General features: G+C 42.4%; 1 protein-coding gene across 2 annotated transcripts in view; it reads right to left on the reverse strand.

The window, feature by feature from the left end:
* Nucleotides 1-25732, reverse strand: part of schip1 (schwannomin interacting protein 1) — a 175399-nt gene that overhangs the window by 96925 nt on the left and 52742 nt on the right. For both annotated transcript variants that reach the window (XM_068584694.1, XM_068584695.1), the window contains one exon: nt 25683-25732. This exon is cut by the window's right edge and continues 86 nt beyond it. In XM_068584694.1, the coding sequence (XP_068440795.1) occupies nt 25683-25732 (50 nt within the window). The remainder of the gene's footprint in view (nt 1-25682) is intronic.

Genomic DNA, 25732 nt, shown 5'->3' on the forward strand with positions numbered 1-25732 from the left:
AGAGAGATGTGCATGAAACAATCTTACTGGCTAAATGATTAACGCTCTGAATAAAAAGCATGTATAGTTTAACATTTTGGATACACACGTGGACTGTATTTATTTATGAATGTGTGTGAAGAAGAAGTGCAGAAGCTTAACTTGAGGAAGAGGTAAGGGAGGTGCTACAGTAGTGTTTGTGTGCGCACCTGAGGCTAACAGGTCTCTGGCTATCCTCGTGTGTGTGTGTGTGTGTGTGTGTGTGTGTGTGTGTGTGTGAGACAGACAAAGGGCTTAGAGCAGCCATGTCTCATGTGATGTGAGGCCTGATTACATCAGAGAACCATGTGGCTTTTGCTGAAAGTGCCTGTTATAAATCCACAAACTCTTGTTCTCTCCAGGCGAGCTCATTTTATTCCGGTAAAGGATGCGTCCTCAGTTCCATGCGGCAACAGAACAGCTTGAGCTTTCTCAACTTGACAAAGCAGGTCCCAGTCTCTCAGACGCAGCAGTGCTGCGGTTGCACTGATCCACTGCTTATCCAGGGAAACTGGACCAGTGGGAGACATTCTGGGTCTTAGTTGAGTGCCTCCCTCCCATCTGCAGAGATCTGTTTTTGGAGGGTTTAATTGGAAGAGGGAGAAGGATGTCCGAGGAAGGTACTGTGGTAAAGCATAATGATCCGGCACACCTCCCCTACGTCTCCACAACCTCTTCTCTCTCACATTACTTTATCGTCTTCATGTTCCTTTCTCAGTTTAGTTTTTCACTTGTCTGTCGTTGTCTTGCCTTCACGGTTTTCTAGTTTGTTTTAGCTCACATCATTATTTCCTCTCAGTGTGTTGAGAAGGTCAAACATCCCTGCAGACTGGCTGGAAGTGCACACGACCAACACAGCTGGAAAAAAGCCTTTCACATTAAACAGGCAGGCGGAGGCTTCAGAAGATAAAAGGAGAAACAGAAGCCAACTATGTTGCAACTGGATATAAGATATATTGGTGCCTGACGTTTTGCCAAATTAGCATATCATTTTCATCAGTCTATTGGCTCTTCTCATGCAGAGGGAAAACACTCTGGTTAGAAATGATTCCTCCCTTAATGCACAATGCTTCCACCGCAGCCCCTCAGCAGCTGCGACGAAGTAAACCAATGGGAGAGATTCAAAATGGAAATTAATAAAAGGGAGTAATTACCTGTGGATTATCTCTATCTAGTAATTAAACAGCATTGGCATATGTTTGACACTGATATGCCTGAAGAGCATTATGAGAGCTGCTGATGTCAGATCAGCCTATTGTTTGGCTCTGTGGGAATGAGACTCATCTGATTTCTGTGTTTAGATGAGTTAATCTATGACGGGGGACATTTAGTTTTTAGCAATGTTCTTACCAAATAGTCTCATTACTGAACCACATGGGAATAATCTGGACTCTATTTCCCAAAAAGCATCTTATAGAATAGTTTTTGAAGAATGCAATTTGTGAGATAAAGGATCAATAGCACTGTAATGTCTGTCTGCAGTCAGCAGACAGTTTGTATGGCTCAGCATTAACACTGGAGAGCTGCAAATAAGGTCATGACATCTGCCTAGAAGCACCTCTCAAACTAATTATTACATTTATATATCATATCTTGTCTGATTAATTCTTACAACAAACAACGTTTTACAATGTGTGGGACTACATCTAGTCCAGGCCAGATGTTCTCCACTGCTTCCAGTCTTCCTGCTAAGGGAAGCAAACTTAACTAAAGCTTTATATATTTACAGACGTATGAACATCTCAAGCTATTCCTCTGAAGCTGATCCTTATGCATGCAGGAACAGATGATAATCCTCACTGATCTACAGGATGGAAACAAAGAGAATTACGCTCAACTTTGAAAACCACCTTTTAAACTGGAAATTAAATTGACCCATTTTTATGATACCTTTACTTAATCTGTGAAATGTCAGCCTTAACACCAGGTACATGCTGAATGGAGTTCCATGCTGGTAATTACCCGAGCTGCTTTATAACCACGGCCATTCCAGCTGACCTATTCTCCCTCTCCTCATCTTTCTGTAATTACGCCCACAGCTTATGAAATATTGTGCCAGGTATAGCAAACCAGGCGTTGATACCACTGGATGGTACCAATCAGGCTCAACTGAAACAACTGCTTATCAGCTCAATGTTTTATATCCACGGCTAATGTTGCTCGAATAGACTGAGAGTAGTACTGAAATATTGTTTCTCATTTTAATAGAGAGAAAATACATATCTAAACTCGGTGCCCTTCAGCTGTTCGGGAACAGACACGTAGAGTCATGCACGCTCAAGCAAACCGAGAGAGAGAGAGTGAGGAGGACAGACAGAGAGACATGTCTCCCCTTGTGGCTCCCTGAGCGGCGTCCATCAGGATAAATGAGAGATGAGAGCTTCAGCTCCGTGTGATTTGGATACGATCCTAATGACTGAAACCTGGCTGGGAGACAGTCCAACTTTATTCAAGCATATGCACCAGCACCGGCAGAAATGCATGCACAAAGACACACATATGCACACACACACACACACACACACACACACACACACACACACACACACACACACATTGTAACAAACAAAGGGGGAAAATCCATGACTATTGGCAGCTGTCAGCCTCAATCAAAGTATTTTTCATCAGGTCTGAGGGAGTGTTCATCAGAGAGATGCGGCAAGGACACTTAGGGTAAAAGCTTCAATAACAGCCTTCTTTTCCCCCCTGCAACAAAGGAAGAAAGAAGAAGTCGAAAAGACAGAGAGAGAAACCAAAGGGCTACTTCTCTTGCTCGATTACAGCCACGCACTCTCGCACGAGATGAATCCCTTCAGGAGGTATTTATAGGGCTCGCTTAATGATTAATGGCTGCATATCAGGTAGGTGTATGCAGGCAGCATAGCGTGACCGTAGCTGTGCTAGTATTCCAACCACATGGGCATCAAACAAGAGTACACACACAAACACACACACACTCTCGCGCGCAAACACACATCTGCCTGTGTAGACTTGACAGTGTGAGTCAGGCAGACGTGGCTGATCTACCTGTACTTTGACTAATGGAATGGAAGGGACCCCGCTGGGTGCGGTTCAGCTTGATTTCCCCCGGAAACACATTCAGCCGGCGGCCGCCGCTGGATGATTATTCACATCTTTAAACATATATTACAAAGTAAGACCAGAGCAATATTTATGTCTCCTCCGGATAGCTTGTTTGTGCTCTGGTACTCTGATCACATGATGCATGACGAGACTTCGTAAGACACCTGTAGTATGTAGGTATTATTTTAGTTTTCATCATATAGATGTAAATAAGATGTTTATATGTACACATATTAATTAGTTCACGGAAAAATTGACTCACAGAAAATAAAATCAACCATTTTGATGACAATAACCATCATTTATCACACAAAATTGACACTTTTGCTGGTTCCAGCTTCTCACATGTGAACATGTGGTCCTTTTGACTTCACATTAGCTTTTACTTTTTGTGGTCGATGGTAATCTTTGAGGGGACATTGTTCATTTGTTCACCTGAAAACTTATGTCATTCTCATGTGCTTCATGTGTACTTTATGTTGAGTATAAAGAGCTAATGTTAGCACGCTAACTACAATGTCAAAAATGACTTAAAGAAAAAAAAAAGTGCTGTTGGAAACAGACCTGTGCCAGTAAACGCTATAACATGTGTTTAAATACGTGACCCTGCATACATTCAATTTGAATTAATGTCTGTCAGTGATAGCTGAGGATAAACAAATTATTTATTTTGGTCATTACAAATGACAGTGGCATAAAACATATTCACAAGTCAGTTTAATTTGTGCTTTTATTTGTTTATATATATATATATATATATATATATATATATATATATATACATATATATATATATATATATATATATATATATATATATGTGTGTGTGTGTGTTTGTATGTATCATTTTTGGGATTTCCAACGCAGCCTCATTCTAGTTCAATATTTCCTGACATTTCAGAGCTCAGCTGATTAATCAAAATGTATAGATAACAAACTAAATAAAGCAGATTAATTTGCATGGACATGTGTATGTTTTGGTAAACGTGCACATACACATTTGCATGTGCACGTACACATTCATATGTGCACATATACATTTGTACGAGTATATTTTTTAATTTAAATAAGAACGTGTGTTTTTGTGTGCTGGTCTGTATAAATGTTCACACTTGTATCTGTGTGCCTTTATCTTTTGCTGTGTGTGTGTGTGTGTGTGTGTGTGTGTGTGTGTGTGTGTGTGTCTGTGTGTGTGTGCGTGTGTGTTGACCTGTCCCTGACTCAATTATTTTTCTGCCTGTAGCAATAAGGATTAGAACTTTTTCTCCGCTAGAGAAAAAAACCCTCAATTCATTTGCTGGAAATTCGACAATACAAATGAAATTGGTTTTCGTTGGCTGAGGGGAGAAAGGAAGGAAAAACTGGAAATAATGTTCCGCCAAAAGCTGAGGCTTTTTAAGTGAAGAAAAGCGTTTCAGTCTTTATTATACAGGAAGTATCACTTGACATGAAGGGCAGGGAGAATAAAGTAGGGCTGTGTCGACAGTGTGTGTTTGTCAACTGGATAACACACTGAGGCCACAGGACCTACAACACGCCCTCATGAGACACAGTGATGCTCTGTGAAGGGTCAGCGATGATGTGGCGTCCACATCAGTGCACTCGAGTGCAGCTGTTAGACTCTGACACACCCAACGCTGTGGAGCTGAAGGCCAGACGTGACGATGGTGATGTTACCGTTTGATGGACCTAACAGACTCTGAATCCCTTATATGAAACGCTGTGAGAGATGATTGGAGCCACAAATGCCACCAGAATGGGAAATGAATACCTTTCCCCCCCCCGCTGAGCACGTAAAAGGCTTGTAGGGGTCTGAGTGAGAGCGCACTCGAGCTGAGAAACGACTGGAGCTTTTGTGTATGCAGAGAACATTACAGTGAAGACAGCAGCAGGTTTTGATTTTAAAAGCTTTGCTTGAAGATGCATATTGTGTGTGTGTGTGTGTGTGTGTGTGTGTGTGGGGGGGGGGGGGGTATTTGTTCACATGTGCAAATATACAACGCAAAACATTACAATAAACATTACAATTATTGGTTCATGGTTCTGATTTTTAAGAAGTAATTATTTGAAAAGAAAGAGTTAAGTAATAATAATAAACTAGAAAATTTCGCAAGAAATTTTGAAAGTGTGGCTACTACTGCCGTAAGACGTCGCAATATATAGCTTTTGTTTCTGACGCCCGTCTCTCCTCCAAAGCACTTGAGTTGGTTTGTGTGTTAAACTGATTGGCTGATATGAAGCACCTGTGTGCTGCCGTCGTCATGGTGACCAAGTGAGCGCCAGCAGACTGATTAGAGGCAGACTGGACTGTGGACTTAAGGAAATAAACTACTGAACGTCCTGAACACACACAAACGTATATGAAATATCATATGACCTTATTAATGATCACAGTGTTGACAACTACACAATATAAAACACACGTAAACGTCTTTGTGTGTGTGTGTTTGTGTGTGTGTTTGTGTGTGTGTGTTTGTGTGTGTGTTTGTGTATGTGTTTGTTTGTTTGTGTGTGTGTATGTGTGTCTGTGTGTGTGAGACAAACAGACAGAGAGACAGAAGTCATCTGTGTTGTGTGTGCGTGTGTAAGTGTCTGTGTGTCTGTTAAACTGCCCTAACGAGAACACCTGTGGGTCGTTAGATCAAAGGTTGCCATGGTGATGACTTCAAAGGGACTTCCTTACGCTGAGCTTAATAGACCTAAATACTGTGGAACTCCTTTCAAACTATTTTAAAAAAATGGTACTTTAAAAGCCACTATTGCTTCGATATCGCATATTGAGCGTTAGGAAGACCTGATGAACAGATACTGTGACTGGCGAGTCTGTACGATAAAACATGTGTCTGTACGGGCGATTTACAAATCAGGTACGAGCTTCAGGGGAGACGTGGCTTTGGAGGGAGATTTAACATGGCGGCGGATGGCAGAGCGAGGTGGACTTTCTCTCACATTCAGTCCGATTTCAAGACGTCTGAGTCCGTTGGATTCCTATCGACCGCAGTTTATGACAGAAGACAAGATTTCCAACGTTTCTATCCAACAATGGTGTATGAAGAGTGAACATTGTGGGAGTAAAGACAAAATACGTTTTATTTTTTTAACAGTTTCTGTCGCTTCTTCTCACTCTGTTAATTGGCGCGCCACCCTCTACGAACGTTTCGTGAAATTTTTTTTATGTTTTTTGCATTTTTCGGGAAAACGTACGGGCGAATCTCTTAGAAAAGTCATAGCTCACGATTCCCGCGCAAACCGCACGTTTCGATGTAATTTTTGCGCATGTGCTGGCAACGCTCTGGGAGGAGTAGTGGTTTGACTATAAGAAGAATAATAATAATAACTAGAAAGAGCATTTCCTGCTGAAAATGCGTTGGAATGCAAAAAGCTGAAGCTTATAGCTGAAATATTTGAAAGAAATAGCTGAATATAGCTGAACATAGTGGAATATAGCTTAAATTAGCTAAATATAGCTAAATATATTTGAAAATGAAAGAATAGCTGAATATATGTAAAAACAGCTGAATATATTAATATAGCTGAAAATTGCGGAATAGATGAATATATAAATAAATAGCAAATCATTACTGAAAATATAAAAAAGGCAAAATACCTGCTGAAAAATGTTACAGTTCGAAGTCATTTCATTGAACTGTTGAAAATCATTGTCGTTTAAATGTATAATTGGAAAAGTTGAAAGGAAAACTGCATCATCTAAATCAGGGGTGTCAAACATACGACCCGGCCCGCCACAGTGTCCAGTCCAACAGAAGAAAAAAAAAAGTTTTTTTGAAAAATTAAAATCTGTCATAGGTGGGGTTTGAACCACTGACCCTTTGCTCCTAAGGCGGAGTTGCTAACCACTGATCTACAGGTGCAGGTGGTGAGAGACCTGATATTACTGAGTGTCTACAAAACCATCCGTCAAACCTCAGAACGTGAACGTCAGTGACGCTGTTCATCCTGACGTCTATAACCAAAGTGACCTGCACACACGCGCGCGCACACACACACGAACGTGCACGCGACCATAATAACACGTTCACGCGCGAGCACGGCCGTTCATGTGCGCGACCCGTTCGCGTGTGCGGCCGCTTACGTGCCTGCTGCCTGTAGATGCACAGACCAAAGGGCTGCTGCTGGGGACGGACCGGCTCTCCCATTCAGTCGGACCTCAACACGTCTTATCTGTTGGATTCCTATCGACCGCAGTTTACGGCAGAAGACAAGATTTCCAACGTTTTGAGCTATAAATTATGTCCAAAGAGTATACGGTTTGGAGTAGAGAGCAAGTTTAAAATATGTGTATCGCCAAGTGCCCTCGCTCTGGAGTCTGACGTCACCGCTGTGAGCTGCCCAACACACAATAATGAGAAAGGCAGAAAAGGTGCGGAAAAACTATAAAACGAAAACGCCTACAGTTAAAACACTACAGGAGATATCAAAAAGATGAGTAATACAATAACAGCTAAACGTTTTGTCAACATTTTAAAGGTGGAATGGTGTCTCTAGTTGAAGGCATGACAGAGTCTTTCCCTTTTGAAGTTGAAGAGTTGAAAGCGGATTTGAAGATGTTCTTCATTGGAAACCATTCATTTTTTTTTTATAAAAAGCTGAATAATTTTGAAAATTGAGAAAATATGAAAAATGTAAAAGCGTAGATTAATAGCTAAAGGTTTTGTCAACATGTGAAATTTTAAATATTGTCTCAAGCTCAACGTATGAAGAAACTGTAAACGTTTGAAGTTGAAGATGATTTGAAAATTTCCCCATTGGGTCCCATTATAAAAAAAATCATAAAAAGCTTAATATTTCAAAGATTTGAAAAGTCTGAAATATGAAAGGTCTTAGCCATCGTGTCCTTAGGTAACTGAATATTTTTATAATTGAACTTTTTTCTGTAGCTGAAAATATGAAAGAGTTGAAGAGGTCCAAAATACGGATGGAAGAAATAGAATAATAATAATAAGTTTAATAAAGATTTGAAGAACAATAGTTGGAATGCTTGCAGCATTCCAACTAATAAGCCCGCAGGAGAACATGAAGTGTGCTTCCAGCATGGGGTCTCTGACCCCATGCGGCTGAAGCCACACTTAATTATTACTGATGATACATTTAGATTTTAACATATATAACACATGGAAGGAACTTTGAATGTCCCTTTGGTATAAAAGCACATGTAAAGCAGACTTTACATCTAACCTTTGGTCATTGAATGCTACACACGTCAAAACAGATTAACGTGTATTATCATTCTGAGGCTGTTGGTCTGAATGTCTCAGAGAAACCAGCGAGATCTGCCTCCAGGGAGCAAACGCTCTCCTCTGTTTGAAGCTTTGCTGATGGAGCGCTCATGCAAAAGGTCATGTTACTAAATCTGTAATCAAATATTTCCAGTGTAACTGAGATAAAACCACTCTCTGAAGTAATTGTTTTAAAATGCTTACACAAGTGTAAAAGTGACAAAAAGAAAAAGCGGGTCCTCGCTCCCGAAGGCAAACGCTCCTGCCGGCTCCTCTGTGACATTAACATCAACTGAAACCGGGAAAAGTCTTTCCGCAACTGAAAATAGTGGGCCGCGCCATCAAGTGAGTCAGACGTTAAAAGACATCGACCTAAAGGGAAATCATGAGTTTCTGTTTCTTTGGATATCACAGTTTTACAACATAATCCATCCAGGCTGTGTGACTGATGCTCCACACGAGGTGGCGACTGTGCCTCTCTGTCTCTCCCTGAGTAATTATCTCCTCTTGTATTGGGGGGTCCTTTGGGGATCGTCACTTTGCACCGCTCCCTTCACATGCCGTGCAATTACGACTCTTTTTTTACAGCACTCAGCCATTCCACAAACATTAAGGCAGGAGAGCCGAACATATATTTCCTTGGCTTTAAATCGACGGCACTAAAAAGAAAAGGGGCAATAGCCTCCACACTCACACACAGTATTACCTCCAACCAGATAGTAGTTTAGAAGTTTATGATGAATGCAAACTGCGATACTCCTCCCATGCTGGTAGATTGATGAGTTACCGACAATAATGAGGATTATGGGGGGAAGAAGCAGAATAACAGAAGATGGAGATGGAACACAACGTACCAGGACGAAGGTAAGTACATCAGTGTGAAATAAAGCACGGACGTAAGATTTCCCAATAAGTCAAGCTAAATTGGGAGGATGCCAAGAAAGAGAGGCAAAAGAGGAGGATGTGAGAAGTTTGGGACAGCCAATTAGAGACAGAGAGCGTCTTTAAGTCTGGGAGCTGCCTAATAACCCTTAGCTGCTGATCGGACTGTTTATGGGCGCCGACACTAAACGTCCTGTTCAGTCGTCCTCTGTCCCGTAATCCTCTTATCCGAGTTGGCTCCAGCACCGTGAAGTCAAAAGCCAGTGTTTGCTGTGAGGCGGTCTGTGGCAGAGCCGTGATGCTCTTCTGTGTCTTCAGCTCAGGGAACAAAGCCCAAAGGAAGGCAATGGTGGAGAAAAGAAAGACATAGACATGAGGTGCTGTTCAAGTATGTGAGTTGAAATCATAAGAATCCAGTCTCTATACGGTACCTGACCTCGGGAGCACATGCAGGACACTATGTTGTACTGGACGAGCCACACGAGGAGGGCATGTGCATCAGAGATATCAATGAAAAAAGAAATTCCTACATTCAGCTGCCAGACAAAGGCTTCCAGCTCTTTTCTTCACCCAAATCCCTCCTTTGCACATGTCTTCCCTGAAAGGATACCTGCAGCTCTTTCATTTGCTTTGGGAGAAAAGCAGAACAACAAGGGGTTTCTAACCGGTGTGTGTCCCACTGACAAAGATGGCTGCCGTCTGTTCGGCTCTGCAGGATTCTCCATGCTCTGCTAAAGAGATAACACTTGCGAGGGCTGGGACTTCTGCCTTCCAGCGGCAGCCACACTGACACTAAACACACAGGGAACTGATCGGTCTGAGGGGTCACAGCTGGTCAGGGGCTCTGGACCGTGACAGATTATACATATTTACTGTTTCAGGGGCACGAGTCGTGTTCACGAATGTTTCATGAATACATGTTTCATTTTGTAAATTAGCCTTTACTGTGTGTGTGTGTGTGTGTGTGTGTGTGTGTGTGTGTGTGTGTGTGAGTGTGTGTGTTATAACGCAGGGTACACTGAATCTAATCTTTTCAAGGAGGATGAACTTGCATTCATAAAAAATAAATTGCAAACATTAAATCTTGATCAGATTATTTTTGGTCATCCTTCACATAAAGAAGATGGATCCAGCAAACAGTGCTGCATCTCAAAGACGTCTAACATCCATGTCTACGTAGATTTGATTTAACTTTATCCATTAATTATATGTCACCTTGTTGAAAATAAAGTAAACCTATTTTTGTAAAATAGGGCTTGGCGACATGGACAAAAAAATTCTACTTAGATAAATATAATTTTATGTCTAACGATATACATCATAACATATTTTCTGGTAATTTAATGAATAAATAAATGGTATATATAAAATGTTTTTCACTGTGTACTCCTGCGTGACTTAAATACTTCAATATGTTCTCAATTAGAAAGAAATTTAGTGTAAATGATCAAATTATTTTGTTATTATCAATCTAGACCATTACATTAAGTATTCAAATATCTTGATGTTTGATTTCATCACCATATGATTCAAGTGATGGACAATAAATCATCACATTGAATTATATTGTTGACTCCTCATTTTCTCAATGTTGTTGGGATTCTCCTCTAGTTAAAAGCTAATTACTAATACAACACAACTGCTGTGTTCATGCACGTGTGTTTATATTTACTGTACACTCGGTCGGTGCAGATGTCTCTCATGAGGTCGGTTTCATATCTTCATCTTATATAATTAAGCTGGGACTCCACATGTAAGCCGTTCATAAACCCTGTGACAGCCAAATATAGACATTGTTCAGCCCAGGTCATATTGCACACACTGGTATTGTAATCTGTCTTCGTCTCACTCTCTTATTTAATTAAAATGGGCTCATCTCACTCATCTCGTGCTGAATGATGAGCGGGCTCAGACGGGAGGGCAGATAGAACACCAGATACCGTGTAATTAAGGCCGTGATGAGATAGCGGCCTGTGAATCGATGGCCTCAGTATTAAAATCAGACAGAAGAGCTGTGGTTGTCTTATTCCTGCTGCAGGGGGATAGTCCAAAGGGTCTTTCTTTAGTGATGGATTGAGTTCAACAATGTGATCTGGCAGCTGGTGGTGTCATTGAGACTGTCCATTACAGATTCCATAACTCACACTGTCTTCTCACTTCTACTGTAGCTGTGATACAGCGTGCTCATGGGTTCAGTGGAGAAACAAACTGAAAGTGTTGGAGCCATCTTGCCCCATTAGTTTCCATCTTAGTGAACAGCTAGCGTTTATCCAGTTAAACTCGTTTGATTCGTTCACTACAGACAACAGTCTACACCACTGTATAGGAATCCATAGCAGGCTCTTTGTCTTTATGTGTCAGATGCACATCTGCGTTCATAAAGCATCCAGAGACACTGCTGTTGATGGACAGCACTAAACCGGGGATGCGTCCTGTAGCTGGGCACCGGGCGTGCATCAGCCTCGACAAAGCAGCGCTCGGTGAGCACAAACAGCGATGATAGCAAGCCTTTTGGGATAAGGAATTGTTTCATTCCCCATTAAATGCCCAGCTGTTTTCTATTGGAGATAGATAGGGGGGCAGAAGACAAAGCTGAACAAGCTCAGATGGGCGACACGCTCTTATCTTGTTTTGTGTAATTAAACATCAGCGCTGATCAAAGGGCCATGTGCTGGCTGGGTCGAGGCTCCGGGGCGAGGGGCCACATGCAGACCACACCCACGAGGCATCACATGCTCGAACAAGAGATGATCTTGTGAACAAAACATTAAAAAAAAGGCATTAGTGCTCACAGCAAGGTAATAGCGATCCTGCTTGTCGAGCAAAAACTTTCCTATAAGTCTTTGGGTGGTTTCCTCCGCCCACTGTGACCTTTTATGCACGATAGTGGTCTGCTGCTTGAAGTGGATCCAAACCACCATGCTGTGGGTTCTCTCCCGCAGGATGATGAGCTGTGCAGAGATGATATGGCATGATATGTTTACCCCTTGCAGTCCCAGATTCACACTGTTAAGGACACCTGTTTACTGTGTTTAAGGCGGATCCTGACTGCAAAGTCACTTTGCTGCTGCTCTGGAATTTGATACCGTGAGGAACAGTGCATAGGTCCCTTTTCCTAACAACAAATCACACAGTAATACACAGTAGGTAAATCATATACATGCCTTGGTTACATATATGGTAAGTATTTCATACAAGCATATATCAAAAGTTGGATTTGTCACCTCATGGCTCTGGTCCATGTAGAAATGTGAACCCCAGCATTGCAGACAGACTTTCCATCATTACAGAGAGAGAACAGAGTTCTGGACAGAACACAATGTGCTTTTGAGCAGAGCAATCTGCCTTAACGAAAAGTGAATTAGCTAATCTTAGTGCATAACTGGCATGACACTGGCTGCATTGAAGCCGGCTATATGGAAGCACGGTCCAGTGAGTTCTACTTAATAGCATACAGTGTTCACAAGAGCTAACACCAGTCTGGCCTCACGCCCACAAAGACAAGACGGATGAAATGTGTGTCTGCTTGCCTTGAAATTAGAAAGTTTTCTCTCCGTCAAACTCTTTTAATCTCCACCTCAGCCTGTATTTGTTTCTAGTTTCTCAAGTCTTGGACCGACACTCAGTTTATTAGGTACACCTAGAAAACCAGTGCAGTCTAATAGACCAGTTCTGCAATATATCTTAGATTCATGAAGGTGGTAATGTCGGTCCACTCATTTATATCACTGATGGTGAGCTAAAGGACAGAAACAACTCAACAACCCAACAGCAGCACAAACTACATCCACCAACAGTTTCAACAATAATGCACAATATGTTTATAAAGTAATATGACAAAATATGGTTAGTGTTGCAAGTTATCTACACCTTAAATAAATATGATCAATTAAAAACACATTTACATGGTGTCTTAAGTTAACACAAACTTGATTTGAATGCACTCGACTAGAATAAGATGTTCTTTGCGATGTGATTTCATCACGTCGGTCTGCATGTACCCCGGCAGGCAGACTCTGCGGATGAAATATATGAAATCAACTCCTGTTCAACCAACGAGTCTGCTTGGTTTAATTATAGCTGTGACTAAACTATGGCACCATGCTGCTTTCATTCCCTGTGCATGATGGATTTGTATTGGAAACCCCACACAGCTGTGTTGGATGAGGACGTCGGTGCTGCATTACACATGCACAGACTGCTCCTTCATTCAACATGGAACGAGTGAGAGCACAATATTGAATTTGTAAAAGACTCTGAAACATATGCAAATGAGGGACGGTGGAATGAAAGTGTGTTAGATATACACTGTGATGGATGTCCTGTGATTTGAATACATTTACTGCACCAGAGAGACTCGGGTCTTTTCCATAAGCCGGCCTTCATGGCCGGGGGACAGCCGCCTCCTGAAGGATGGAAATCATCCAATGGAATATTTACCCGCATGCAAGAGAAAAACAGCTGCTGTGCAAAGAGTTACAGACAACAAATAAATACCACAAATGTAGTACAGAAAGGAACCCATAGTGGGAATACTTTGCAAGATATTCAATTTCACAACTGTAATTAATAAAACATGGCTGCAACTGGAAAACTTCCTTGTTTCCAAACTACAGTTAGCTTCTCCTTGCTTGAACCTGCTGAACTTCCTACCTCTTCCAGTCTCAGGTGAGCTCTGCTTACTACAAAGCTGTTAAAGCTTCGTCTTCATCGCACATGTGATCGCTTCTCCAAGCAGAAACGGCGTTCTCCCCACAGGAGTGTGAAGCGACTGAAGAGCTGTGCAGGATTGTGAGAGTTCTTGGAGAGACCTCTCGTCTTCCCTCTCTTTCCCCACAACCCACATCTCTTTATTCTCTCTCCCTCTCGTCTTGTTTTTTTTTTTGTGTGTGTTTTCAGAGTTCGTGAACTCAATGAATGACTGATTTTGAGACTGCGGCGCTGTGTGTGAGGGGAAAAGAGTCGTCGTAACAGAGCTGTCAGCCCTCCTCTGTTTGCTCTGTGAGTCCTGCATGCATTGTTTTCTTGACACTTGATGTGAATATGCACACGTTCAGTCTGGGGCAGTATGCCTGCTGTCGGTTTGAGGCAACATGTACTATTTTACTGGATACAAACGAAACCTGAACACTTGATATATTTTTTTAAAAGCGAACTCAATTCTGACAAATACTATACTCTACACCGAGTTGCCAGTTTACGAGGTACAAAATGAACGCTGTCCTATACAGCTATGAAAAGTTATGTTTAGTTCTTGTTGAATCTGTTTTTCAAAGGCTCTAATATAACAATATGTTCATTTTATAGTCCTATTGTGGTATTTGTGTAGTGTATGGCATTATACTGAGGTGTTTCTTTGTTAATCCAATTTATATAAAAGGCAATAGACGGAGGAAGTGTTGCTGTGTTCCTCAATCGTTGGATAAATAAAGCAGCCGCAGTACGGCAAGAAGAGGTAACTTCAACATAAAGAAAAGCTAGTTGCACAGGTTAAAGGATCGTTATGTCTTCTCAAACAGACACACACTGTGTTCACTGAAAGAAAAGCTCTGAAACAACAAGAGGATATAAGGTTTAATCCACAATCTCACCCAAATGCGTCAAATCCTGCAGCTTGATGAGGGCTCCTGGTGGAAAAGAGTGTGGTTGACTAACGACTCAAGTAATAATTGCTTCTCTTCTTTTTCACTCTTGCACAAACCTTTCACCTTAAAACTGTGAATTAAAAAAAAATTCCACATTAAATGAGACCTCATCTTGACGGCATCCTGCATTTCATGGAAAAATGCCATTTCTTTTTCCCAATTACCCACCTTCCCTTTTAAAGTCCCGTCTTCCTTTCCCCACATTTGACATGCTAACAACAGCTTGCTCCCCCTGAGTGATGTTCTGTGAATGACGGCTTGTTCCACGGTTGCTCTGAAGTCTCCCTTGTGACAGTCGGGTGCAGCGCTGCACCTCCACTTCCAGGTGGCTTTCATGATGATACTTTGGCTCACCCCTATTCCTTCCCTGCACATCTCTCAACTCGCCTCTTTCCTTTTTTTTTTCCTCAAACTTTTTTTTTTTTGTTCCTGCCACACTTCCCTGCTTATTACTTGCAGGAACAGTTTCGAAAGACAAAGCTCCCTCCTTCCCTCGTTCCCTTCGCCCTCGTGTTTGTCACCGGCTCAACGAAGAGGTCAAAGCGATGCCATGTGATGGTGGAGCACCGGGACGCGAGCGAGTGATGCGTTTTGGATGTGACGATAAGGACGACGCAGCAGGAAACAGTTCACTGGGTTAATGAGGCGTGAACGAGTTCCACGCAGCTCAGGGATCCCTCTCATGCACCCGACCTGCATGTCAACTATTCTTTTGATCAAAAGCCTGCATACTGCATCACCACCCGCCTGCTCTCTTTAGGCAGCGTCCCTGCAAGGCTCCCAATCCCCAGCGTAGAATAACTCCCCTCTGCTTCTGCTGCTGATGCACAAGTTCCCCTCCAGCACCTGTTGGCAAGGCATTTTAAAGCTTCCTCCTATGCTACCGCTCTGCAACTTTGGCAACAACTGCTACGCCAACTCCTTGTAAAAGTGGATGGAAAGTTACACGGGAGGAGATTGTGACTTTGTGTTTCGCAACAGGTCAGGTGTTTACTTCATGATAACACGCTATCTGGATTCGCCCGCAGAGCGGTTGTGTGATGATAATACTGTAGAATGTTTTTGTGTTCCTTTTATTGGCTGATTTCTCTCTTTATCTGCTCCATAATCATTCCCTACACACAGACATCATTACCGAGATGGATTTTCTGCGTGAGAGCGTTAGCGAGAGAGGGGAAAAAGAAAGAGAGGGAAAGAGGAAGCCTCTTCACCATCTTTTCATTAATCACAAATCAGTATATTTCTCTCTGGAGACGAGAGCACTCAGTGGGAAGGAGAATGGTCTCTTTCTCCCTTTGCTTTATCTCCCGTCTGTTCAATACATTTATTCTTCTCAGGATTTCTCCAGTGTCGAAATGCCAAACCAATAAACGAGAAACAAAATCCTCTTCCGCCCTCTCTCCTCCTGAAACAGATTGCATGTTCATTACCGTGTTAACGCAGATACAATCTACTCCTTCGACTTGGAACAAATACGCCGATGAATTGCCCTGAAAAGTAACTGAAAACAGAGAATTTAATAGTTGTGTGTGAGTGAAATTGACCTGAATGCGGATAGATTGGAAGTTTTTTCTTTCTATTTTCTTCTTGAACAATTTAAACAAATCATTTTTTATTTAAAGTCTGCAATAAAATACACTTTGTTGCACCCTTGAAACGAGCTGTCCACAAACACATCCTTCTTCTTTTACTTAACAAATCTCAGTTTAAAAACAAGCATATTCATAACATAACATGTTCTTGTGTTCAGCATCCTGCACGTCGTCGTCACTCTCTTAAAGAGACAGCGCTCTTTTCTGTAGGCCAATGCCCTTTATAGCCAGTATGCGTACAGGTCATGTTGTGTTCTCAGACGTTGGAACATGTCACCTTCCTTAAACACACAAGTTAAAGTAAATTGTTTGAAATAGACACAGTTGTATTAAATTAGTAAGACATGTGAAATAACATATTTCAGGGCACAAGTCAAAATAACTTCACATGCCCAGACAAGTTTGGTGAATTAACCCTTTAAGTATTTTAATAGAAATCACAGCTTGAATGATCTAACTATAGTCTGACTAACACACACACACACACACACACACACACACACACACACACACACACACACACACACACACAGAAGAGAATTGCAGGGTTATAATCAATTGAAGCAAGAAATACTCGGAAAAAACTCCAAAGCAGTAATGAAATCATTTGGTTTACTTCCTTCACTGATCTTTTCCAAGCCAGGAATGGTCAATGTTCCATTTCCAGTTATCCCTGCCAGGATAGACACGTGTGTCCTTTCACGAGGACATACATACAACCTTGATGTGCGAGGTGTATGTGCACGGAGGGAGACGAGCTGCGTTTTAGACGTCTATCTCTGCATCTCCATCCCAAGTGATGCAGCATCATGTGGCCTGCAGGTGTGGGGGGGGGGGGCAGAACACAGCGCATACACAAACAGGACTACTTAAGCCGTGTTTTGTTAGCTACTGCAAAAAAAGAACAACACATTTGCACTTATATGTTCCCCGGCACACACAGAGACTCTCTTTTTTTTGTGCTCACATGTAAAAAGGGTGCAGAATAACGAGCATCCTGTCTGAGAGTGAAAGAGTGAAATGTGTGTGTGTGTGTGTGTGTGTGTGTGTGTGTGTGTGTGTGTGTGTGTTGATATTTTGGAGCCCCAGAAAAAGTGAGGCAGCGAGGGCAGGGAGGAGAGGGGATAATGATCCCGCTGATAATGGAGGAGTGGAATCTGGTAAATGAGGCTGGATATGTACAGCGCTGCAGGCTGTTCCTTACACCCAGTGTCACACACGCCCACACACACACCTCACAGCTCTTGAGCGCTACAGTATGTGCAAAATCTTGTCACATACGAATTAATGAGATACGATACACTTTCTCTTTACCCCTCTACTACCCCGAGTGCCTCCGCACGCACACATGCATGTGCACGTGAATACCTGAGTTAAAGTGCAGAGCTGAGGGCACGAGCGCTATTAATAAAACATTGTCACCACGAGCACAGCTTATAGGAGGCAGGGCTTGTTTCACAGGAGCGAGAAGCAGTTTTTTTTACCATCATCTCTGGCGCTGATGCCATAAATATTGTGCAACGTTCCAACATGAGAGACCGACCGCTTTTACAAACACACAAACAATGACTGACAACAAGTTCACTAAATGGCACTCAGTAAATTGAGTTAGTATCAACATGTTTTTACGTATAATACAATAGTTCTATAATGCCAAATAACCATCTCTTCTTCAAATTTAAATTATTCTTAGAAACCAAACATTTCATATGCCAACAAACACAAACCAACAGGCTTGATGTGCATGTGATTCATCACTTTACAAACTCATTGATGAAACTGAATGCTTTGATGGGGCCGGCTATACTACATCTCTTGGTTTCATGTCCCATGATCCTCCTCTTCATCGCCCACCTCATTGTACATTCTGAAGAAGCGCTTCATGCTCATGAGCTCTGATCAGCACATTGTGTCTCGTATCCATCAAGTGAATGACCCACTTACAGTTCAGAAATCTTACACAGGAACTGTCTTCGCAGTACAGATTGACACTTTGCAGCATTTTGCTAATCGGTCGTTGATTACCTCTGCAGAGCCCCGATCGATAGATTCCAGAGCTGAGATGATTCATAATTGTCTTAATCTATTGCTCTTCTTATCACCGCTGTCCCCAATGAAACATTAATGATCAATTATGGCCGTGTTGCTGGGCAAGGAGAGATCAATAAGATAATGTGGTGGTGGTTGTGGGATCAGAGAAGACAGAAAGGCTCTTGGTATAAGAAACAGGGAGGGGGAGAGAGAATAGGAATTAAAGACAAGATGAAATTATAGAAAGCAAATCTCTGCATTGTGCTGCTTTAAATCCAGTACAACATACGGCACTTTGTTTTTACAAAAGAAACACATTGTACCATGCGTTAAAGTGTTACTCTGTAATTTCCTTATAAATTAACATGAACTCAACGTACGAGCTATTCCAGCACCTTTCAGGGCACAAGAGTGAAATAAAGATCTTCTTCTATATTTGCATCTTCTAAGAGAAAGTGTTGAACAGATTGCTTATGTGTATTTTAGCAGATACATTTGCTTTGCATTGTTATATACTGTTGCTGTGGATACAAAAACATAAACTTAAAGCTGTTTTCAATACAAATATAAGTACATATTTACATGTTAGCATATTTACAACAAACAAGTCGCAGCAATACGTTTCTGCTGTCGCTGAAATGTTTACACAGTGTATGTAGAGCATACAACAGACTAATAATAAAACAATAATTTGTAATGCTGGGAGTCCTACTCATGGCCGAGGAAGGGTTTGATTCAGCTTTGTGTACAATTATAATTATTATTGTCTGTTTACAGCAATACAAAAGTATTTATAGATGATTCTAGTAAAGCTGGAAAGGAAAAGCTTGAAACTTAAATTAAAAAAAAGGTAAGAGAGACGGAGGAAATATATATAGAAGACTGGAAAAAACCAGCAGCTTGTTCACAAGTCTGACGTCATCCTGGAACACTTTAATATTTAATTGAAGTGTCGTGAAATTAAAAGGCTTAAGGAGACAAAGCAGAGGAAGAAAGATAGGAGAGAGAGGGTCCTAGATAAGGCAGCTCACCTCTCTTTCATTTAGCAAATATGTTGAAAATGTGTTATTATCTTTCAAAGGAAAGGCCCTCGTGAGAGGGAACCAGAGGAGGGTGTTTGCTGATGGAGTGTCCTCTACAAGGATCCCTGCGCTCCCAATAATTTAGACCAGATTTAATGAATCTGCATCCTATTAAACCAGATTTTTGACTGTATTGCTGTCCAATAATGGAGAGGAATACCCTTTAAAACCCGGGGTTTTACGACACCTGGAACACTATCCAAACGGTGCAGAACAGTGACCCCTTGTGGATTCTACGTGAAAGTGCACATGGGGCATGACTTCACTCTGGAGCGAGGAACGCTATGCTATGGCAGATTCCAAACAAAATAAGTGTTTGGAATTAAAGTGACGCTGCATTCATTTCAAATGGCTTCTCTAGGAACTTCATTTATGAAAGAAAACGCTCCAGGGTTTGATTAATTAAGACTGAGTGTGAATTTAGCTCCATTTCAATCTTCTCCAACACACACACATCCCCTCCAGCATGACACATGCACGTAATGTATAATATACACCTCGGAGAGTGTATGACATGGCGTGTCCCAGGTGTGAAAGTGCCCATGTTTGACTTGACGTGCCGCTGGCAGGTGATTAGCAGAGAGTCAGACCTCGCTGCCCCCCATCGTTGCACTGAAGGCCCAATCTCCATAATACATAATTATAAGAGTCATACGAATGTCCTTCACATGTCTGCGGGCATTTACAGAGACACCGAGAGCCAGAGTGCATACAAAAAAAGCTATTATTGTTGCTAGTCAATGTTGGTTGCTGCCACAAGATAATGCAAATTCAGTAGCTTGTAGATGTGGACTCTCTCTCCACATAAGGTGGCGATGGAGTGGTGAGAGGTCTCTAATGATTCTGTCCATCAATACCGCGGCTGGTGAGTCACGGCGAGTCTTCTTGATCCTGCCTGAGCTGTCACTCCTCCCCTCCACCTGAGACACGGGGGAGACCCAGCGCAGCCGCATCGCCACCTGACAGGACATCTTTCCAGGTGAGAAATTACGACCGGAGGGATTATGTCAATTACATCTCAGCGTCACTCCCAAGGAATAAGAAAGAGTGTAAACCCACGTGTAGGCCGCCTCTTCAATTAATCTGCGCCTAATGAATGAAGACAAATGATTAAACACGTGAATCGCCTCCATGAGGCTTCAATAAAGCGAAAGTAATTCGAGGGAATCCTTAATCGCCTGACCTAGGCTTTTTGCATTGTCCCCGGTATTACAGTAACAGGATTGTAAAAGCATCGGCTGCAGTTACACCCACCCTCCAGCGACGGAGTGGAGGGGGTTAGCATTAATTTCCAAAGCCTTACGCTGCATTTGCATAATTACCATAACTCATCACAGGGATGTTCTGGTCTGCGGTGGAAGAGACGTGGGGAAGCTTTTGGGAAACAGCTTCCTTGGAAGGTCGTCAGCGTGCAGCCGACCGCTGGCTTCATATCTGGCACGATGTGTAATGATTCAGAATAATGTGTGGTTCCTGACACCGTGTCAAGTAGACGGCAAGGCATGTCCCGGTTTGAGCAAACTGGAGGTTTATACATGATCTCTGCTCTTCATCATCTGCAGCATCAGAGGACCGGTTCATTAGATATTCCTTTGATGCTCGCTGACCAAATGATTTCTGTGTTTTACATTTGTTTCAATAACATGTCATGAGAGTGGTGCTATGACTTCTTGTACGTTTGTTATAATTCTAATGATATGTCAGCTACTTCTAATTCACTTGGATGTTTAATATGTGTAAGAATATTACATTTGCTCTGTAGTTTCTTTGTTCCTTTTCCCAAAACTAGAGCGGGCAAGAGCGCCACATGCTCCATCTAGCATAGTGTAAAAGCCCATTAGCAATATTTGGGCTATATGAAAAAAAATTGACTTAATGTGACGTGACTTTGTGTCAACACTGATGGGCTAATAATGCTTTATATACCTTCTTTTTTCTGGGTGGGGAGGTAGGTGGGAGAGGGGAGAAATTGCCCTTCAAGAATGGGATTCACAGTGGAGCGCCAAACCCAAAAAGCATAAGAATATTTAGAGCATCGTGCTATTGGGATGTGAGACGGTGAGACAAGTGACATGTTATTTAGGACAGCACAGCCGCTGTTATCAATACTCTGTTCTTCTACGCGCCCAAATACTTCTTTTTAAAAAAGATTTAAAAAGAACAGAATTAGACGTTTCTTTACCATTTAGACTCTAAATACAATATAATGATATGAAGTCATGAATATCTCACTGGAAACAGATGGAAAATGTCAATAAAATAAATAATATTTCTTAGGGAAGTTCATAAAGAATGAAGAACACAGGCATCCATCACTATCAGTCATTCCTCCTGTCGGCCGGCAGAGAAGTTTACTGAAAAGCAGCTGTTAGCCAGTTGTTCACGCTGAGCCAGTGACCGGTGAGCTGCTGTAGGAACATGGAGGGGCAAGATGGCCGACTCCATGTTGATTTAAATGCCATGCTACGGTAAACATAACCATTCTTAGATTCAGGTGATTATACACTGAATAAACATTGGTATGAATATTGTATTCCTTATCTACCTCAAAATATTACATACTGTCCCTTTTATACACATTATGTCTTATGTTACCTTCCAATAAGTTCAAGAATATTTAACAAACAGTAAGTGCCATTAAAGTGCTTGAGTAATTCTTCTTTAGTGAGCTGTCTTTGTCTACCTGTCTATGAACGGTGAACCAGGAGGTTAATGTACGGCAAACAAATGAAATGACCCTGAGGCCGAGTCATTTATACAGTAATAATGCTCATGCATTTGTGCATAACTATAATAAACATACTAGATGTGACCTTTCCTGCTTCCTTCCGTCTACAGTAATGAAGGTTTGCTTGTACAGTGAATAGAGGAAGTGACAGGGCAACGATCTGGACGCTGCATTGGATTAGATGAGTGAAAATGAACGCTAGAGGTTAAATGCTCTCACACAGGGTGTCGTCTGTGCAGGCTGCCGATTCAGTAATCGGCTGAAAGCTTTAAAGACGTGGCGAATAGATAAAGATAAAGAATAGATAAAGAAATGTCTACCTCACTGTACACAACAAGCACACATACACGGTGCACGGATACTCCCCGGACTTCGCCCAACCTCTTTTATCTCCCCTGCCCGGCTTCCATAGCTGGTAATGCAGCTGCATGACCTGATAAAGCCAAGAGAACAGTAGGGGGGTGAGCCAGTGATAAAGGGACAGAGACCTGCAGGGAGAGTCAGAGCCACAAGCAACACGACGCAGGGAGGTTTGGAGGGAAGCATAAAGAAAGAAAAGACATTAAATATGAAAGGCGGAGGCAAAAATAAACTATAACATGACACAAAAGCCTTGGTGGAGAGGGCACAGAAGGAGAAACGTGACAGCTGGCAGATGGGGAAGGCAGCGGTGCTCTGCTCGGCCCGACTCACTGCACCTCAGCAGACCAGATGGACACACACACACACACACACACACACATACACACACACACACACACACACACACACACACAGTTGTATGCATTAATGTTGGGTATTTGTTGGATTGTGAAATCCAAATATGGCGTCATATTCAAAAACACGCAGCAGCCATCACATGACGAGTTTTGATACTCTGGCGATCTTGAGGTTGTTGTTTTCCCAAAAACATCAACAAGTTTGTGTGGTACAATTGGTCCAATCACTCCAAAGAAATAGCAAACAAAAAGTGAAAGAAAGTGGTGCAGGATCTCCCTCTAGCGGCAACACGTGGGCACTACACCATGTATGACAGTTCAGCACCAAGGCAACGGACAGCTCTCATACCCAAAATGCAATGCAGGCCACCACTACGCCCGAAGGCAAGGCAGGAAGCACTTTATTCTGAAATTCAGGATTAAATTACTACAAGGTTTTAACAAATAATAAAACAAACATCTTGTAGGGAATCAGCTCTTCGCTGGATGTTTGTTTTTTCATCTTCATTTCTCAAATAACTTAGTGGCAATCCTGCTGGAAAAACATCCAGCCAGTCCCCAAACACTATTGATTGATGTCTGGTTATAAAAAGACATCTATCATCTAGACAGTCTGAAATTAAAGCTGTAGTGGTCTGTGTGTCCATGTGTGTGTGCGTGTGTGTGTATTTATAGGTGGTCGGTGGGCTGTGTGTTGATGCCGTGCAGTATTATGAAACAATAAAATGTAGACAGCTGATTCATATCTGGGCATAAAAGCCAGAGTTTTGTTAGGTTCCTCTTTAATGAAACCTATAATTTCTGCCGGCCTCTGTGGCGTCGCGTCGAAGCAGAGGAATCGATCACGAAGAAAGATATCCCCTGCTTTTCTGTTTTTGCAGGATTGCCGTGGCAATCAGCGAGCTGAGATGCAACGACAAAGATAATTCACACAGTAACGAGTCACAGGTCACACGTTTCTGATTGGTTGTGTACCTGGTTGTGTACACTGGCGCACACTACACACATGTAAGTGGGGTCAAGCACATGCGCACATGTGCACGCGCGCACGCACACACGCACACACACACACACACAGACACGCACACACACACACACACACACACACATGTATTGCAGTGTCATGCAGCATGGTTTTTGTCAAAGACTGATGTTGGAGGCACAAAGGTTACAAATTCAATCACTTTGGAGATAGCTGGCACATCATCCTGTCTTCTTCCTTGAGCACACGCGCGTTTGTGTGTGCGTGTGCTTGTGTGTGTGTGTGTTTGTGAATGGCGGCTGTGGATTGAGAATGTATCGCTGGGTCAACAGAAACAAAACTGTTAGAAATTCAAACAGGGTGGAGCTGTCACATCCACCAAACGTATCGTTCTCCACACAGGACAATCAAAAAAAAAAAGAGATAAAAGGGCGTTCAGAGAGGGAGAGAGAGAGAGAGAATGTATGAAGCGAGACACAGTAAAGATAATATAACAGATTATGCAGACTGTTGCAATCAATCAGGCAAAAAAAGGAAATAAAATCAGGAACTTGTGTGAGACGAGGAGCCTCGTGCTCCACAGAGAGCCGATACTCAGCGTCAGCACATTCAACCAGTGAGCCAACGTCTGCTTTTCATCTTTCCTCCCTACCGCTCTCCATCTCTCTTGACCTCAGGCGCACACACACACACACACACACGCAAACACGCACACACACTCTTTCTCTCTCTCTTTGTGTGAAGATCATCTGCCTTTTTCAGAAGACCTAAGCATTTCCTGGCTGTCCCGAAGGATCTCCAACACAAGTGGCGTTTACCGTGTGTGTGTGTGTGTGTGTGTGTGTGTGCTTTGGAGGCGTGTGTGTGTACAAAATAAAGAACAGACTGCCTTCAGACTTTATCCACAACCTTCTTGACCCGAACACTAACCAGTCAGCTGCTCACATCACGCGTTACTGTAAAGATACCGGCCCTGAAAAGAGCGCACATTAATTCCAGCTGCACGCCACTCTGAGCGCTCTTCACTCATAACCCGTCCGACCCCCTTCTCATCCACGAGAATCCAAAGCAAACAGTCGTTGTTAAAGCTTTTCTCTGTCACGATTGTGTGGACTAAGTGTGCCCATACACACAACTCTCCCAGCCGTCTCTGATGTTTAACCTGCCTGTTGACTTCAGGGCTGGAGATTAGTGGGGAAGTGTGTACACACACACACACACACTTGCTATTCAGCTGGAAGGCAGCCGACGACTTCAGTGTAGAATTACAATGACCAGAACAGACGCAGGATTTACCGTGGGCGGGTTGAATGTGGGTAAGATGTGCTGAATGAGAAATTCAATTCTCAGCGTGTTGCTGCCGTGAGAGAAAGTGTGTGTATGTCAGAGAAAATCCTTGTATATTTACTCTCCTTCCAGAGAAAAGGGCTGGATGGGAGTCCGCCAACTGAAGGAATTAGCTGAGAGATATTGCCCCCTTGTGGACAGGAATGGGACTGTATGCACTCTCCACGGGCAGTAACAATGCAGTAACATCTTATATTTGACACATACATATAGAGGATAAAAAGTCTTGCTGAGACAATAAAACAAATACACTCGCAAATGTTTCCGTTCACAGCGTCAGTCACAGCATCTGAATGCCTCAAATCTGTAATATTTTTGTCGTCCGCATTACTTACTGGGGTGCACCCATCGGACAGGGTTGTCATGCTGATGGACATGCTCATCT

This window comes from Clinocottus analis, unplaced genomic scaffold (genome assembly GCF_023055335.1).
Source record: "Clinocottus analis isolate CAN_PGR_092001 unplaced genomic scaffold, fCliAna1.0.p SCAF_2, whole genome shotgun sequence".
NCBI lineage: Eukaryota > Metazoa > Chordata > Actinopteri > Perciformes > Cottidae > Clinocottus > Clinocottus analis.